Genomic DNA, 19,401 nt, shown 5'->3' with positions numbered 1-19,401 from the left:
AGACAGATGCTGAACAAAAGTCATGTTACAAAATACTGGCATGAATTTTTTACAGAGTAATGGAAATGCTAACACACACCGAACTAGGGGAAGATCAGTTTGGTTGCAGAGAAATGAGACAATACTGACCCTATGGCTTATCTGCATCTGCATCTACAACTACATTCATACTTAACAAGCTACCGTATTGTGTTTGGCAGAGCATACCTTGTACCACTTCTAGTCATGTACTTTCCTGTTCCACTTGCAAATAGAGCGAGGGAAAAACGACACTCTATATGCTTCCATATGAGCCCTAATTTCTCGTATCTGATCATTGTGGTCCCTGCATTGTATTAGAATCAATCTGCAGTCAGCTTTAAATTCAGGTTCTCTAAATTTTCTCAATAGTGTTCCTCAAAAATAATGTATTATCTCCAGGAATTTGTATTTGAGTTCCCAAAGCATCTCCGTAATACTTGTGTGTTGTTCAAACCTACCGGAAACATATCTAGCAGCCCACCTCTGAATTGCTTCGATGTCTTCTTTTAATTTTAGCTGGTGCGGATCCCAAATGCTCGAGCAGTACTTGAGAATAGGTTGCACTATAGCGCATTTAAAATTAGTTGCGACTTTTGATGTTTGGCTGGGTGGAGGGGGACATGACGCCATTGCCCAGGTAACACCAGTGGTGCCGGACTTTCCCTACCAAGCTGTCTGCGGTTCTGCTGGTAAAGCGTCCCTGTTACCACATCATGAATAAACAGTACCATGTTGTGTCACACATTAGATGCGTCAACGTGTGTCAGCTCCGTAGTAAAGTCACATTTTCTGGTGTTGAAGTGTTCTGTGGTCGTCAGGTATTGTGAACAACTGTTTTGTGTGTGCAGTACTTTGGAATACGTGATTTTCAGTAAAAGTGTCATCCAAGAATGCATTCATGAGCTCAAGAAGATAGTTGAGGAGACACTGATTTATGAAGGATTGTAAAGAGTTTTGAGGAATACGTAGCTTCTGTTGTTACCATGTTAAAATCTGCTTATTTTGCTGAAACACATTAGAGCCTAGAAAAAGTCATCTCTCTAATATTCTAATGCTGTTAAAATTGTGACAGAATCTGGAAATAGTGTATTATTAAACTAACAACTGAGTGCGATTCAGGTCAATAGTTATGAATTGGCCCATTCTCAGTTTAAAAATAAACATGTAACTTCTTCATTTACATTGCTACAAAACCCACAGGAGTTCTCATTTAATCAGCTATCGATGGCCCCCAATAATTATATTATTTCATTGAAAAAATCTGTAGTTACTTGATTATCGTAGTAGGAATGGAAGTTTCGCATATTAATCATATGGCAAAACACTCTTGTGTTTGTGCACTATCATTTGCCAAAATCTTCTTTCAATATATCAGACCATTTATGAATTACAAGGAATTTATGAACATTTCATTCTAGTTTTTTTCACTGACACACAGTTTTGTGACGGAGCACTTTACATGCATTCCATTTTCTTGAGGTTGGAAACAGACAGTGATATAAATTCAAGTTTAAAGAATGATTCAATATATTATCTTTATTTAATACACAGCAATATATAACCTAACAATCACCAAACACAAATTTATAGCAACACCTATTTTTCACTGCAAATTAAGAATTTCTAGCAGTACTAGCAGCAGTTACTTACTAATGAAATATCACAATAACTATGGCCATTAAGGAAATGATAGGCGTTTCATCATGAAACTGAATAATTAAACTTTAAGATGTTCGAGACTGTGAGTTTATTACCCATTGGCTTCTTTAAAAAGTGTCTGGGAAAGATCGCAGCACACTCTCGAATGAGCTGCTGATGCGACTTGCACACACTGGCAACTACGCTTCCCTCCACTCGCTCCATACCAAAATGTCAAAAGTCGCAACTTATTTAAAATGCACTATAGCATCCTATATGCAGTCTCTTTTACAGATGAACCAGACTTCCCAAAATTTTTCCAATAAACTAAAGTTGACCATTCGTATTTCCTACCACAATCCTCATATGTATGTTCCATTTGATATCGCTTTGCTGTGTTACACCCAGATATCTAAATGACAATATTGTGTCAAGCAGGACACTGCTAATGCTGTATCTAAACAGTAGGGGTTTACGTTTGCCTCATCCACATTAACTTACATTTTTTTTAGTTTTAGAACAAGCTGCCATTTATCACAGCAACTAGAAATTTTGTCTAAGTTGTTTGGTACGCTCCTAGGGTCACTCAACTTCAACGACTTCCCGTACGCCACAGCATCATAGCAGAAAACCGCAGATTACTGCCCCCCCCCCCCCTCCAGATCATTTATATAGAAAATATTAGCAGCCATATCACACCCTAGAAGGTTGGTTAAAGAATGGCAAACCTACATTTATAGCACTTGTAGATTTATAGAAAGCTTTTGATTATGTTTACTGAAATACCGCTTTTGAAATTCCGAAGGTCGCAGGGGTAAAATACAGGGAACCATAAGTTATGCACAACTTGTACAGAAACAAGACTGCAATTTTAGGAGTTGAAGGACATGAAATGGAAGCAGTGGTTGAGAAGGGAGTAAAAAATGTCGTTGACTACTGCCTCCCGTCAGGTAGACCATTCGCCATGTGCAAGTCTTTTGATTTGACGCCACTTCGGCAACTTGCGCGTCGATGGGGCCGAAATGATGATGATTGAAAATCTTCGACCCAGCTGGGAATCAAACTCGGGCCCTTAGGATTGACATTCTGTCGCACTGACCACTCAGCTACCGAGGGCAGACGAGAAGGGAGTGAGACAGGCTTATCACCAATGTTGTCTGATCTGTATATCCCCGATGTTGTCCAGTCTATATGTTGAGCAAGTAGAAAAGGAAAAAAGGGAATTCAGGGAGAAGAAATAAAACTTTAAGGTTTACTGATAATATTGTAATTCTGTCAAGAAGGGCCAAAGGGCTTGGAAGAGCAATTGAATGGAATGGAATGGATATTGTCTTTAAAGGATGAAGGTAATGGTATGAAGCAAGATTAAATTAGGCAAAGCTTTGAGACACTAACAGATGACTTTTGTTATTTGGACAGAGGGTAAGCGGCTGTGGCCAAGGAAGAGAGAATATAATATGCAGACTCACAATAGCAAGAAAACATTTCTGAAAAAGAGAACTAAATGTGCTATGAAGCCTTTTCCGAAGGTATCTGTCTGGAATACAGCCTTACATGGAAGTGAAACATGGAAGGTAAGCTGTACAGACAGGAAGACAATTGAAGATTTTGAAATTTGGTGCTACACAAGAATGCTGAAAATTAAGTGGATAAGCTGAAAAACGAATGAAGAGGCACTGAATCATAATTCGGGAGAAAAGAAATTTGTGGTGCAACTTGACTGAAAGAAGGTACTGACTGATTGGTCACATCCTGAGGCATTGCAGAGTTATCAGTTGTGTAACACAGGGAAGTATAGGGGTAAAAACTGTAGAGGGAAACCAAGAGATGAATACAGTAAGTAGATTCAGAAGGAGTAGGTTGCAGTATTTATTTGGAGATGAAGAGTTCTGCACGGGGTAGACTAGTCTGAAGAGCTACCTAAGTAGTCTTTGACAGAAGATCACAACAGCAACAGTTGGGTAGTTATGAGCTCACAGTGTCTGCTTATCATAAACAGGCCTACTTGCATACTGCTCTATTGTGTGTGCTATTATACTATAAATTGCTCATTATTCACCATGTTACATTTAATATTTTAAGTAGTTGGTCTTGTTCCATGTGTAATTTGTTTTAATGTTTATAGCTGTGAGCTGTACTGAATCGACAGTGAGTTCTCTCAAACCACCAACAAAGCCACCAAGACCTGGACCTCCACCTCCACAGCCACCACCTCGCAGAGACAGCATAGAGAGCACAGATCTTTGACATTGGTAAGAATGTATGGACATTTCAAGGTAGTGTGTGTCTCAGTTTTATAATGGCAGTATTTGTGTGTTCTCATAAAGGGAAGTTAAATGAAGTAACTGCAATCATTTTGTAAGTAATCAAAATGTGTTTGTCCTGGTGCTGATTTGATTTCTTTGCTTCCTTTTGGTCCCTGCAGTTACCCGGCTAGTCAGATTCACAAGTAAATTTCCATTTCACTTTAGCTATTGTATTGTGCCCCTGTTATACGTATACAGTGCATCCAGCAAAGGAGTCTGTAATTTCAAAATTAAATAAGATCTATAAATGATTGCAATGAAAGGTATGTTTATTGTGGAAGCTGTAAGAATGTTATATGGAAGCTAAACGGAAGTTTCAAAATAGTCGAAAAGCTGCTAATAGATGATGCTGTAATCGCACTACCTATTACCTATAAATAGTGTGCCGCACCTCATAGCAATCGGTTCCACCATTGAAAATTGAAAGGAGGTTAGCATACTGAAGGAAGAGGTTGAAATCATGTATTTCATTGAACAACATCTTTTTGTGCTAATGGAATGCCACGGTTTGGAACCCAGTCCTAAGGCAATAAGGCACAGTTTTCAAATAGAATTTAATGTTCCAAAAAGACCCAATGTGAAAACCATACGCAAGCTCTTCACCAAATTCCAATGGAAAGACAGTGCGGCTTATAATAGAAGGGAACATTGGCCCCAGGCAAACTGTCGTTCCTCCTGAAAATGTCACCTTGGTTTCTGGAATTATTCAGCAAAATCCAAGGAAATCCATTGGAAGAATTGCAGCAGAGACTGGTTTGAGCATTCCAGCACTCAGAAGGTGTAGATGCAGGGCCAGCATGTTTCCATTCAAAATACGAAGTCATCAGGTCATACCTGTATGAGCTGTGTCACAGAGGGCTGACTTCACGATTCAGATTCTCACAGTGATTGATAATGAAGGATTTGGCATTGGCTACTTCTGGTTTACAGATGAAGCTCACTTCCAAGTGAACGGAGTTGTGAATAAGCAAAACTGGTGATTTTGTGGTTCTGAAAACTTCCATTTGTCTGAAGTGAAACAACCACATTTCCCCAAAGTTACTGTTTGGGCAGCAGTATACAGCACAGGCATTATTGGCTCTGTTTTCATGCAAGAAATGATCACTAGTGCACATCACAATGCAGTTTTTGAACAATTTGTCGCCACACCAGGCACTGAGTGGTTCACCCAAGATAGGGCTAGACTACGTATCACCAAACAGGTGCCTCACTTTCTTGATAAATACTGCAGGAATAGAGTCATTGTGTTGGAGTATTGCAAATTTACTGGTGCAGGGTTGGATTGGCCTCCATATTCGCCTGATCTGACTTCTTGTGACCACTTTTTGTGGGGCACATTAAAAGGCACTGTCTACAAGAACCATCCTGCCATTCTGGACAATCTAGAATCAGCAGTCTTATGTGGCATCTGAATCCATTTTGAATGAGACACTGCAAGATGTGATGGCAAATTTCATTTTTGCTTTGTGCTACCTCCATCCAGCGAATGGTGGACAATTCAAAAATACTGTGGTGTGCTTGCAGAGGATGAAGTTAGTTATGCATGCTGATACTGTACAAACTGCACAGTGTAGAATGCCATCAGTCGTCAGTTTTTCAAACTGTTTTGAAACTTCTGTATAAAGTTCTTACAGCTTTTACAATAAACATACCCCTTGCTGTAAACCCCCCCCCCCCTCTCTCTCTCTCTCTCTCCTGCAGGAGAACTTCTGTAAAGTTTGGAAGGTAGGAGACGAGATACTGGCAGAAGTAAATCTGTGAGTACCGGGCGTGAGTCGTGCTTCGGTAGCTCAGATGGTAGAGCACTTGCCCGCGAAAGCAAAGGTCCCGAGTTCGAGTCTCGGTCGGGCACACAGTTTTAATCTGCTAGGAAGTTTCATATCAGCACACACTCCGCTGCAGAGTGAAAGTCTCATTCTGGATATGCTAATTGTTACATATTAATCCGAGTTGCTAGTGCCGTTCCTTCTGATAGATTAGGTTCCAACCATTCTCCTAGATACTTGAATGTGTCAACTTTCTCAATTTGACCTTGTCCCAGCTGTAGTTCCCTGGGAGTATCACTGACGTTGGAGAGGTGTTTTGTCTTTTCTAGTGGCAATTGAAGTCCTACCTAGGCAGCCTGGAGTTTTAGCATATTGAGCTGCTTTACTGCTACTTCCACTGGGCTTCCTATAAGTGCCAGATCATCTGCAAAAGCTAAACAGTCTACTACTAGTGCCTTCTGTTTGTGTCCCAGGTAAATACTGCTCGGTCTGTTTTGTACTTCCATTTCTTTGCCACTCTCTGGTCACCTTGTCCAGCGCACTGTTGAAGAGAAGAAGTGAAAGTCCATCTCCCTGTCTAACCTCCTGTCTTCATCTCAAAGCTTTCTGAAAGTGTTCCTGTGAACTTTCTCGTGGCCTAGTGTTACTCAGGGTCTTTTGGATAAGGCTGTGAGTTTTCTGGTCCAGGCCAGTTTCCTGCAAAATTCTCATAAGGGTATGTCTGCCTATTGTATTGTATGCTTTCTTAAAGTCAACGAAAGTAACTATGTACTGTTTATTTGAACGAAAGTAACTACGTACTGTTTATTTGCTAGTTTAATTTGACTTAATACTGGCTTCAAGTTAAGGATCTGCTCAGCACAAGAATATCCTTTTCTAGAACCACCCGGATAATCTCCAAGTTTTGGGTCCAATTGAGGTTTGGCTCTGTTCAATAATGCCTTAGATAATATCTTATAGGTGACGTATCAATGAGAGCCCTCTATAATTGTTGATTTCAGTCAAATCACCCTTCTTGGCTAAGGGATGAATCAGATCAGATGTCCAGTCATCTGGTAACTTCTCAGTATCCCAAATGTTCTGTAGGATCTCAGTCAAGCTGATGATTGCTTTGTCTCCAGCCTGCTTCCACAGCTCTGCAACTATAACGTCTTCTCCTGGTGCTTTGTTATTCTTCAGGGACTGAGTTATATATTTTACTACTTTTTCTGTTGGAGAGTGAGAGTTTGTTTGTCTGGGACTGTCTTGATAGATAAAGGAGGTTTTAGGGGACTCACAGTTGAGATTCTCAAAATATTTGGCCAATATGCGGCAGTTGTCTTTGTCATTATAGGCTATGTTTCCATCTGGTCTTCTGAAGTGTAAGCTGGGTGGGGCATAGCTTTTAAGGTTTTGCTTGAAGGTTTAATAAAAGTTTCTAGTGTTATTCTTCTTGAAGTCTTCATGTAATTGAGTCAATTGGTCCTGAGTGTACTGATGTTTAACCTGCCTTATGGTTTTGGCAGTTAGCCTACACTGATCTATGGACTGCTCCTTATTTGTTTCGGACTTCTGTGAGCTCCATCTTAGCCAAGCTGCTTGTCTCTTTGCGATCACTTGGTCGCAGGTACTTTCTGTTTATTTAGTGGGACGACTTCTGTTGTGGCTTTTACTAATTTGTGCCTTAGTTGGTCCCAGTTGTTGCGTTCATGATCTAGTGTTTGCATTCTCTCTGTAGACATATTGCAGATTTTCAGTTTTTCCAAGTCAAACTTGGACTATATAAGAAGTGTTCAAATGAAAAGATACGAAACATTGTAACAAAAAGAACTGGTTGAAATGTGCGTATGCTGCTTTGAGATAATTTAGTGAGACATCTAGGCAATGGAAGCATGCACCGTCACTACCTTAAATTAAATTTTTAAAAAAATCTGAAACTGCAGGCAAGATGATACTCACCATCTTTTTTTAGTGTCTGTTACTCATGGAATCCCTCGAGCAAGGAAAATGCCATTAACAGTAACCTGTACTGTGACACACTCCATTGCCTACACGAACGGCCTAGGCTATTAATGGAGGGAGTGATTCTGTTCCATGATAATGTGCATCCTTGCATCTCTGAGGTCACATGAAGTTTAATGGCCAAGTTCAAGTGGTAGCAGCTTGAGCATCCACCCTACAGCCCAGACGCGTCGCCCTGAGACCTCCGTGTGTTTAGTCTGCTGAAAAAAAAACTTCAAAGGGAAGCTCTTCAGTTCGAATGACGAACTGAAGGACACAATGGATGACTAGCTCCTGTCACAGACACATGACTTCTGGAAATAGGGAATCCTAAGGCTCATGAAACAGTGGGATACTTTTGCTCGGCCTCTGGTGTCTACTATTGAATAAAGACTTTAATTATGACCACAGTGTTGTTTTGTACCTTTCTTTTGAACACCTCTCATACAGCTCAAGTTCTGAGATTAGAGTGAAATTGATTAAATTTCAGTATTCTTCTTCTGTTTTGTAATGTTGTGTGCAGTTATTTGGCGGTGGGCTTCATTACTCAAACTCAGGATGACAGCACAAGGAACATACACAAAGCCCACACAGGTAGCTCATCCTTGTGGTGATATTGCAATTGACGCCTCATCTCTCAAGAGGTGCGCTGACTCTCCAGGAATTTGTTACAAGCAAAAAGATAGATAACAAACTCTCCAAGCAGATTCATATTTTTTATTACTAAATCGTTCTATAGATAAACAACTGCAACCATAGTATGTCAGCTAGGTAGACATTACCTGTTGTGTTACAATTTGTTACCTGCTGTATCACTGTTACCCCCCTCCAAATTCTGTCCTGTATTTGTCCTGCCTGGTCTACTGTCTTCAGAAACACAAACAGTTTTATATATTCGTGATTATAACAACCTTCCTATATACAATTTCTTATGCAGGAGCATGTAATGCCGCTTATGATGTGTGTATTTTGATTTATCTAAATGAGGTGTCCATAGTGTTCTTCTGTTGCAGATTTCAAGAGCTTGCAGGAAGCTCATCTGCCTTATACCAAATGAAGCATTTTTAAGCATCAAAAGCATTTTTTTACGTTCATAATGTATATGGGTAATATAAAAAATAAATGAAGCAAACCACAAAAAGATCCAGCATGATAGCAAAGACTCAGGAACTTTGGTGCAGACCGTTGTTGTACCCTTCTGTTTCATTGTAACTTGTAAATTAGCTATGTAACATATTGAACACAACTGAGGTTGGTTACTATAGAAAACTGTGCCCCGAAAGAATGTTCAAAGAACTGTATATTTATGAATGTAAAGTAGTTCAAATTTGTAGTTTCTTTGCATATATACTGTGATTATAATTTAATATCTTTTTGTAAAAAACATCTCTTTTTGTGGATGTGTCCTATGCAATCTGACTGGATAACAGTATTTATCCTATAAATACTGAATGTGATACGTGCAATTATTGTCTTATATAAATTTTATTTTGTATTAGTTTAAAGTTTCTTTTCTGGCTCTCATAGTGGTTGTATTGCACTGCAAGACTGTTTACACTAATGAATGTCATTTATAATGAGTCATTTTACACATTGTTAATTTAATGTGTATGGACATTTGATGGTTATTTTAAATTAAATATGGCATTTTTGTAGGGAGTAGGTCTTTTTAGTCATATAACAAATGACCCTTATGTAAACAATCTTAAAGAAGTCTAGAAAGGAAACTTTCAATAAATATTTTTGTTATGCATTTATTAGCAACTACAGGAGCTCAAAAAATTTTGTTTGAAGTGGAAGCTTGTAAATTTGTGTGTTTGTTTATTAGAAAAAACTAATTTGCTCATATTTCTTGTGTGTGGTTGAACATATCCAGCAATATCCTCCATCCTATCTGACTTCACTAATTCCGGAGCTGCAGTTAACTTGACAGGCAATGCTAATTCCCAGTGCGTTCTTTTAGAAGTACATTGTTATAGAATGTAATATTATGAAAACTTAAATTTAAAATTTGGACTTTAGGTTCATCTCAGGAGGCTGTGTGCTTGCATAGAAAATGTGCTGCTCATATATGGAAGTAATATCAACATTGCAACTCCAGATAATTGTGGAAGTGAGATGTCACTTGTGAACTGGAAGAAGAGCCCAAATAAAGTTCATGCAACATTTATTATTTCCTCAAAATCCAAGAAAATGTTGGACTGGCACACACATTCTACATAATTATCTGATTACAGTTCCTTTCTGCACTGATAGTGGTACCTTGGACAACTGCATGGTCCGCTTTGAACGTGCAGTATTGCACAAGGATACCAGGTGCAAGGTAGGTTGATGGAGTCAACCGAACTGACAAATTGCACAAGGATACCAGGTGCAAGGTAGGTTGATGGAGTCAACCGAACTGACAATCAACATGGCCTCTTTAAAAGGTAGCTCCTGGTTGCGAGGTTGAAATTAAGCATGACCCTATGATGAAATGAGTACTGATTAAGGTGCTGTCCCTGCCCCCCCTCCCCCCTCCCCTGTGGCAGGGCTTTAGTCTGGATGTAGATAACAAAGAAATAAAAAGAGAAAATAAGAACCTCTGATTTGCAGATTGCAGACTAGTTACGAGTGATACTTAAATCTGGTTGTTGAACAACATATTATGAGAACATATATGTTAGGGAGAAGACAGGAATAGCATGTAAGTTCAAAATCTAATGTGTGCTGTCAATTAATGTTATTTGGATCAAGCTGATTCCAGACAATGAAGGCTGATTTGTTGGCCAGTGAAGCAGGGACAGGGAATATTAGATGTTTGGGATGTTATTCCTTGACCTGGAATTGCAGGCAACATCAGATATTTGTAGCCTGAGGGGACTTTGATGAAGCCAGTTCCCAGCATAGCACATAACAGCTTTGGGAGGAATTATGCATAAACAGAATTTTCCCCTTTGTAGGATCAGTAGCTAGCAGAAGTGGCACTGTTACTTTTGAGTTGCTCAACCTTGGTGGTGGGAGAGGGGTTGAGATTAATAAAGAAGCTGACCTGGCAGGTGTCATAGTTACTGCCCACTGATGTCTCACAAGCCTTCTGTATAACTATTCTCCAGAGACTGACAGTGGTAGTTGTTTTGTAGCATAAAACACTTTGTTTCCAAAAAAGAACTGATTAATTTCACTGTTAAGAAACCATCAGCTATCTTTGAGGACCATGTCTCTTAATCCATACTTCTTGATACTGTTGACTGGTGACATCTTCCTTGAAGTACAATGTGCAAAGAGTTTTAAAATACCATTCTGCTTTGTTGTTGTATCACTCCCTTTAAAATTGATAATTGTATATTCCAACTCAGTATATTACAAAGTATTCAATTTCACTTCATTTAATCAGTATAATACATGCATCACTTTGTGTTCTGATATTATGAAGTAGTGAGCCAATCAGTTTCTGTAAATGGAATAATATATTCTGAATATACATTGGAAAATTTAAGAGTAGAAGTGGAAATAATTTCTTCTAATTGAAACAAGTTTAATTTACAGCTTCACCATGTATATGCCGCCTGAGCTTCTATTTGTACGGAAAAAGTGCCTTTCCACTTTGCTATTTTGTTCCTGTTGTTGAAAAAGTCAAGTGTAGCATTTAAAGAAACAATTCTTCTCTCTTTTTATTGTCTAAAATAGTACTATGGCCAACTTTTTTAAATATGTTATGTGCCTCTCTAAATACTAATGTAAGGACAATAAGCTGTTTGCTGAATACTCTGACAGTACTGTATGTAAAATGCCACACATTTATAAATTCTTTGGATTCCATGTCACTTACGAATAACTGTTTTATGATGGTTGTCCTTTGATATTGTTCTAGAATAAAGATGTGTGGTGTTAACATTTTGTCTTTATTTAGCAAAAATCTCCCACAATAATAAAAACCATCAAAATAATGCTGTATCCTCACAAAAACTGAAGTAGTTTTGCCTTGGACAACAGCTTTTGCCCCAAAACTCATACCAGTGTAAGTATTGCTTGGGATGAAATGTTAAATTAAAAAAAGAATTGTAATAAGAGCAGCAAATAAAACAGGAATCAGTTTGCTGTTTGAGTAAAAGACACACACACAGAATTTAGACTGGCAATTTAATTCAAAGAAACTGACGGACACCACAAGAGAGATCACTGAGCTAAGTTCCAGAATAAGCACATGATTCCATAATGGTAGCAAGTGTGCATGTGATGAGCAGTGGGATATGTGACTTTGCTGCTCAGAATGCCACAAGTGGATTGTGAGCTTGAGAGCATGACCCTGGACAGGCAGTCTGTGCCTTATATTCATAATGAGGAGAAAATAACTTCAAAATAAAGAACGTGTGGCATGATTGACCTCACACTTAAATGTCTTGTAGCCCTTTTTTTCCGTATAATCCTCTGCAAAAAAATTCTTGTGACCAATGTGGTCACACATTAAGGATTCATTATGAGAAAGAGTGAGCATTACTCCTTCCAGTTAAGTTAATTACTGCACCATTGTGGACTTATCATCTTGTGTTGCAATGCAGTCAAAGAGATTCTCAAAACCAAAATCAACCTTTTCCCAGAAATGGAGGCAGGAGTCTTTTCTTAGATAATCTGCTTTGCAAGACCTTATGACTTTTAGAAATGACACATTAATTATATATTTTTCTTTGTGTGTTTATTCCTAACAGTGGGACACAGCGGGCTGAAGGTGCACTGTCCATAGAGGTGTCTGCAAGGGGCAAGGGTGGCATTCCCTCCCCCCCCCCCCTTTCCCTTCCCTTCCTCCTGGAATCTGGAGTATAGAGTTTTTATTCATTACACAATTTTCACAAACTTCTGAAAGTGATTTGCTTGCCTTTTAAGTGCCAAAGTTATCTACCTATAACAAGTATTGAGTGGGCTATATTAAGTATTTGTATCACCTGTAAAATTTATTTCTTGTGGCTTGACTCACCTCAGAGCTGACCAACTCATTTCACTCTAGAAATCAGGAGGTAAAAATAGCACTTCTCTTTAGAGTACTATGAGTATGAGGACAATATGGCAGTTAAACCACATTACTTCATCTGGAAGAGTCTGGAGTGAATGAGAGGCAGTCTGAATCGAATGTATGAGAGAGACATTCATCTGTCTTAAAGGGGAAATATTCCCATAGAAGTTACCAAAAATTTCCAAGAAATATCGGTACCGACTCCAGGCAGCATAAATACAAGAAGTCATTCTAAATTACCTGTTTTAATGAGGGCAAGAGTCAGCTCTGAAGACAAAATTTATCTCTGCTTCAAAACAGACTGATGGAAAGAGAGAGCATTAAATTTACTGATGGATCAGCAACTATAAAATGAAAAGTTGAATATGATGAACAAATAATTTGAGACAAAAGTTGGACAAAATGAGATGAAAATTACTTTTTTTTGGGGGGGGGGGGTCTGTGAGCTTGCCTGTTTCACTAATAAGTTCCTTAAGACAGTTGCAAGTTGTAAAATGTAATTGTGAGAACAAGAGTAGATTAATAACAATGTGAAAGAAAGCATTAAAGCAATCATTCACCACACACTCCATATGTGAATGGAATGGGAAGAAGCCCTGACAACTAGTGCAGTGGGACTTGCCCTATGCATGCACTTCGCAGTGGTTTGCAGAGAATAGATGTAGATGTAGATGTACAGACTACCTGACAATCTAAAGTGTCTGGGCTGGTGGTAAAATATGGTGGTGTGTCGACAGCTCTCATGTCTCACATGATGACCCAGTGGTAATGCCTACTTCCAATACTCATAAATCCTCTGTAATATAATAACAAAAATTTATCATAATTTATTTCTCAGGTTTTAATAATATTGGCAGTATTAAATACTCATCTTCCTGAAGGTAAATGATGGCCAGCAATTCTGCTTCATAATTTATTAGTTTTCTCAGCTGAATTTTACTTTGATACAATCAATGCAATGAAATAAATAGGTAACAACTTGTTACTAGTGTACTACCTTGTATAAATTTTACTACTAAAAGAGAGTTTCTAGGTTGACCAGAAACATCTATGAGAGTCTATATAACTTTTAGTTATTCTCTAGTAGCTGTTGAAGTCAGCAGGGTACATTCAGTTCTAGATCTCACAGTGGAGCATTTTGTGAATTCAGACCAGTTAAGTTGTTAGTTGGTTTCTTCCTCTTCATCACCCAAGTTATGCAATCAGTGAAGATCAATAGTGTTACAGTGATGTAGTGCAGGTAATTACTGGAGCAGTAGTGAGCAAAGATTAGATTTCCACTGGTTTCTCTTTAAACTCCCTGAACAGCAGTAGTTGTCATACCATGACACTATTGGTGATGAAGTGTATATTTGTGTGAAAACTCTTCCCCTACTTCTGGAAGATTCCTGCCATTGTCTGTCTTCTGCACTTCCCTGGCTAAAACTGTAACTCTTCTTAGGAAATTGTTTGTTACTATTGTTGAATGTCAGTTATTACTGAAAAGTAACTCACATCTGATGATTTTTTTCTGTCAACTCTTGGCTTCCAGTTTACCTACATTTAATCATTTCACACTTTTATTTCTGTTTGATGTTTTCCTGCTTGTGACTAAACCAGATTTAGTATGCACTGCAAAATGTGTCTTCCTTGTATGTTTTAAAACTGGTGTATAATTAAATAATCTGGTATGCATTTTATAGTTTTAAAATCACTTCTAAATTTAATCTGTTAAATGCATAATGATGGTGACAATATGCAGTTCCATCTTCTGCAGGCCTAGACAAGAGTTCCCTGCTTACGTATAACTAATTAATTAGTTCGTAGATGAGGATGACAGCAATAATAAGTGAAGAAGATCATTTTGATTTCTGTCACCACTAGCTGCTGCTGACTGATCATCAGTCCTTGCACTTGTCTCTTTCCAGATAAGCAGATCCAGTCATATACAAAAGAGTACTTCCACCAGTATTAGAAAGTCAGTCCAAACCTATTTTTCAAATTTCTTTAGTTTTGATCGACAATTCTAACATGGTTTCAGTTGTGCTGAGACTGCAATCGTGTGTGTGTGTGTGTGTGTTTTTGACAAAGGCCATTGGCCAATAGCTTTAATTGTGAGAATCTTTTTGTTGTGCCTATTGCGACTCAGCATTTCTGCTATATGGTGAGTAGCAACTTCCTTCTAATAACTGTTACATTCCAGGCTGGATTTTCCATTGTTTGATATCGACAAAGTTATTTTTTGGACTGAGTTGCTGAACAATTAGCTGCTTACATCCACCATTCAGGCAGCTTCTATCTAAAAAGAAGTCAATCCATTGAACACCTTACATTGTTTGACTATATTAAAAAAACACTAGAATTGCACAGTAGTGATACATTTGCCCTGGGAATGGCAGATACATAGCTGATGAATGATTGCAGTGACCTGTGGATGATACAGCAGAAACAGGATTATAATGCTATTCTGTGAGTGTGACACAAAAATCCTTGGTTTGTATCCAACCACAACAGGAAATGTGAACCATGGCTGTTATCCTGTGGATTATGATGTCAAGTTTTGACTGAAATACTTTATGTTCTGTGGAATCTAGAATTGTGCAGTGAAAGTAAGTTTCAAAATTTTACAGCCGTTATTCACTTATGAACATGTATTGAGCCACATTGCTGTTACATGTAACAGATGCACACCTTATATTATTGTCTTGCGTAGAGGTGAGCACCATTTCATTATCAGTTCTGATAGCAGAACACTCAAGAAACATTAGAAGTACAACCTTGCAATTAATCAAAATGCATCAATAACAGTGCTACTGATACCATTCAGTATTGTTTTGAGTAGTATCTTCCAGTTCCACAATCTAACACAGTCTAAACTTGCCAAAATCATTAGAGTATATTTTAATATATCTAAAAAGAAAGATGATGAGACTTACCAAACAAAAGCGCTGGCAGGTCGATAGACACACAAACAAACACAAACATACACACAAAATTCAAGCTTTCGCAACCAACGGTTGCCTCATCAGGAAAGAGGGAAGGAGAGGGAAAGACGAAAGGATTTGGGTTTTAAGGGAGAGGGTAAGGAGTCATTCCAATCCCGGGAGCGGAAAGACTTACCTTAGGGGGGAAAAAAGGACAGGTATACACTCGCACACACACACATATCCATCCACATATACACAGATACAAGCAGACTATGTGTGTGTGTGCGAGTGTATACCTGTCCTTTTTTCCCCCCTAAGGTAAGTCTTTCCGCTCCCGCGATTGGAATGACTCCTTACCCTCTCCCTTAAAACCCAAATCCTTTCGTCTTTCCCTCTCCTTCCCTCTTTCCTGATGAAGCAACCGTTGGTTGCGAAAGCTAGAATTTTGTGTGTATGTTTGTGTTTGTTTGTGTGTCTATCGACCTGCCAGCGCTTTTGTTTGGTAAGTCTCATCATCTTTCTTTTTAGATATATTTTTCCCACGTGGAATGTTTCCCTCTGTTATATTCAGAGTATATTTTAAGTTTGAATATCACTTATAAAAATGGTATTAACATAAATATTTTTGAATGTGGTATGGAACAATAATAAATTAGGAGTGAAGGTAATGAAGTAGTGTTGTGTTGAGTGGGCCAGAGGAGAAAAGAGATAGGGAATGAGAGAAAGGGTGGCTGATAGAGATGGGAATGCGGGATGAAGACATGGCAGGTGCACAGGATGGGAATGTGGCACATGCTCTGAAGCCAGTCAGTTCGTGAAGTGCATGATGACAACAACATACTTGAGTGGATTGGGGGAGGGGGGTTAACAAAACAGAGGAAGAGGAGACAGCTGAGAAGACGGTTTGGATCCAGATGGTTAGCAGAGATCGAGGCCAGGAAGATGACGGGAACCAAGGGTGTGCTGAAAGGATAGCTCCCATTTACGTAGTTCAAAAAAGGTGGAGAGAGGGGCACAGTTTGGTGGTGGCCATTAATTCGAGTGGAAAGTTGGTGGTGGTCAGACCAACATAAAATGCTGTGCAAAAATTGCAGCAGATCTGGTATACAAAATGGCTGCTTTCAAAGGTGGCCCTGCCTCTAATTGGGCAGGATAAGCCTGTGACAGGACTAGAGGATGATGTGCTGGGTTGGTGAACAGGGCAGGTGATGCTGTTTGGTGTCCCACATGGATGTGACCCACATGGCATGGGGTTGGTAGTGGATGTGGAATAGGGGTGGCCCAGGAGCTGTGTAGGTTGGGTGTATGGTGGAATGCCATGATAGGAGTGGTGGGAAGGATTGCAGGTCGGATATCCTTACTTTCCAGGTTCAATTATAGACAGTCAAAGCCGTGGAGAAGATATAGTGCAGTTGCTCCAGCCCTGGATGATACTGGGCGATTAAGGGGTGCTCATATGCATGTGGTTCTTGAAAGAGGTAAGAGGGTTAGGGGTGTGTGAAGATATGACATGAGAAATCTGCTTTTGGAATAGGTTTAGGGGATAGTACCTGTATGCGAAAACCTTTGTGAAACCTTCAGCATACTGTACAAGGGAATTCTCGTCACTGGAGATATGCCACCCACACGTGGCCAGACTATATTGGAGTGATTTTTTGATATTGAAGGAGTGAAATCTTCATAATGCAGGTACTTTTGATGGTTAGTGTACTTGATATTGACATATGTGTGGATGGAGCCATTGGAGAGGTGAAGGTCAACACCCAGGAAGGAGGCATGGGCTGAGGCGGACCTGGTGAAGCAAAAGGAAAAGGTGTAGAGTCTGTAGAGGAATGGTAGGGTGTCTTAGCCCTGGGTCCCAATAATGAAGATATCAACAATGAATCTGAAACAGTCAAGGGGTGTGTGCTTTTATGAAGATTTCCTCTAGATAGTGCCATGCAGGTCCCCATCAATGAGCAGCAAATTTGTTTACATGTCTTCCCCTCAAAGGAGAAACAGTTATGCGTGTCAATGTAATTAGTAAGGTGCAGAAGGAATGAGGTGGTGAATTTGGAATTGGAAGAGAGAGAATTTGGTAAAGGCAAAGTAACAGGTGTGGGGGATGTTGGTGTAGAGATGGGTGGCACCAACATTGAGGAATAGGGATCCAGATGGTAATAGGTGGGGATGGTCTAGAGTTGGTGAGGAAAGCAGTTTGTATTTTTAATAACAGATGCTGGGCTACAAGCGATTGGTTGGAGGTGTTGGTCAACAGCAGCAGAGATTCTTTCAGTCAGAGCACAGTAACCAAGTATGATTGGGTGCCCAGGATTGTTAGGTTTATGGATGTTGGAAAGCATGTCCAAGGAGGAGGGAGATTGATTTAGGGGATAGGTTCAGTGATGTGCCTAAAGATTTGAGCAGGGTTGGAGATTATGCTGGACTTCGGGGCTGGGATCACTATGACAGGACTTGTGGGTGGCAGAGACAAGACAGTTTGTAGATGCCTTCCGTCAGATAAGTCACCACAGTTGATCACAACAGTGTGGAGACTGTCTGCAGAGAGGATGATCAAATCAGGGCTACTCTTGAGGTTGCGAATGGCTATTCTTTCTTCCATTGAAAGGTTTGCATTCTTGGGAAGGGTAATGGAAAGGAAGATGAGGCCAAGTTGGAGGTGAGGAATTCCTGGAAGGAAACCAGCAAGTGGTTACGGGGAAGAGGGTGAAAGTCAGGGTTGGATGGTGGTATGAACAGGGAGAGGGAAGGTTCATTGTCAGGATTAGAATGGCTTTGATTGGAGGGATTGATAGCAAAGAAGTGTTCCCACTGTATGGATCAGGAGAAAGAGAGTATGTCTTTGATTGAGGGTTTTGGTGGGCAGGTTGACAACAGTGTTTTGAATGTGTTCTGTTCTTGTATATGTGGTTCTGTTCCTGTACATGTAGTTATAAGAAAAACTAAAATGTTGATGAATTACACTGAAAGGAACCTTATTTCAAAGTTTTAAATTACATATTTTTCAGGTATGATATTCTTTCACACTATACTACATAATTTTACGTATTTCAATATTATAGTGGAGTTACCAGACATTTTCGTAAGTTCCAGACATCTTCATTACACAGCAAGGAAGGAAAAAAAAGTTTCGTTATTGTGTTTCTCATACTGTCATCAATCTTATGACACTACATTGCATAAGTTTGACATGGACAACAGTGAGACATTTTAAACACTTTCCTTTCTTGTTCTCAAATGCTTCATAATGTCTAACATGAGTTGCATTTACATTAACCATGTCACTGGTTACATCTTTGCTGTCATCGGAGCTGAAAACATGGATTTCTATCGACAGTGCTTTAACCACAAAATAGTCTTCTGCCAGATCAGTGACAAATATATAGGATGTGCTATGAAATCTCAAAATGAACATTATTTGTGAATCAATATACACATCAGGAATAAATACATTTCCTCGAAGAAACAGGTCCTACTTACGTTGTTGCAAGGCCAGCCTACATCATCTAATTGTGCATTTTACAAAAAACTTTGTTTTGCATTGGTTGCAGGGAACATAATCTGGAACAAACTTCAGATACCTGAATTTAAACATTTCTTACAGAAATACGTCTACAGCTCGTGGTCTTGCTGTAGTGTTTTCGCTTCCCACACACGGGGACCCGGGTTCGATTCCCAGCAGGGTCAGGGATTTTCCCTGCCTCAAGATGACTGGGTGTTGTTGTGTTGTCTTCATCATCATCATTCATCCCCATTAAGGTCGGAGGAAGGCAATGGCAAACCACCTCCGCAAG

The 19,401-nt window shown here is 39.3% G+C and overlaps 1 protein-coding gene across 7 annotated transcripts in view; it reads left to right on the top strand.

The window, feature by feature from the left end:
* The window catches only part of LOC126092496 (rho GTPase-activating protein 17-like), a 313,454-nt gene extending 301,869 nt beyond the window's left edge, over positions 1–11,585 (top strand). For 5 of the 7 annotated variants that reach the window (XM_049908117.1, XM_049908116.1, XM_049908115.1 and 2 more), the window contains 2 exons: positions 3,785–3,911; positions 8,725–11,585. In XM_049908117.1, coding sequence (XP_049764074.1) covers positions 3,785–3,906 — 122 coding nt within the window. In that variant the 3' untranslated portion in view covers positions 3,907–3,911; positions 8,725–11,585. The remainder of the gene's footprint in view (positions 1–3,784; positions 3,912–8,724) is intronic. The other 2 variants (XR_007521344.1, XR_007521345.1) reach the window with 2 other exon arrangements.
* Positions 11,586–19,401: the final 7,816 nt, after the last annotated feature.

This window comes from Schistocerca cancellata, chromosome 7, assembly GCF_023864275.1.
Source record: "Schistocerca cancellata isolate TAMUIC-IGC-003103 chromosome 7, iqSchCanc2.1, whole genome shotgun sequence".
In the NCBI taxonomy this organism is placed as follows: Eukaryota; Metazoa; Arthropoda; class Insecta; order Orthoptera; family Acrididae; genus Schistocerca; species Schistocerca cancellata.
Note: the sequence above shows the minus strand (reverse complement) of the source record. Positions and strands in the feature narration are given on the sequence as shown.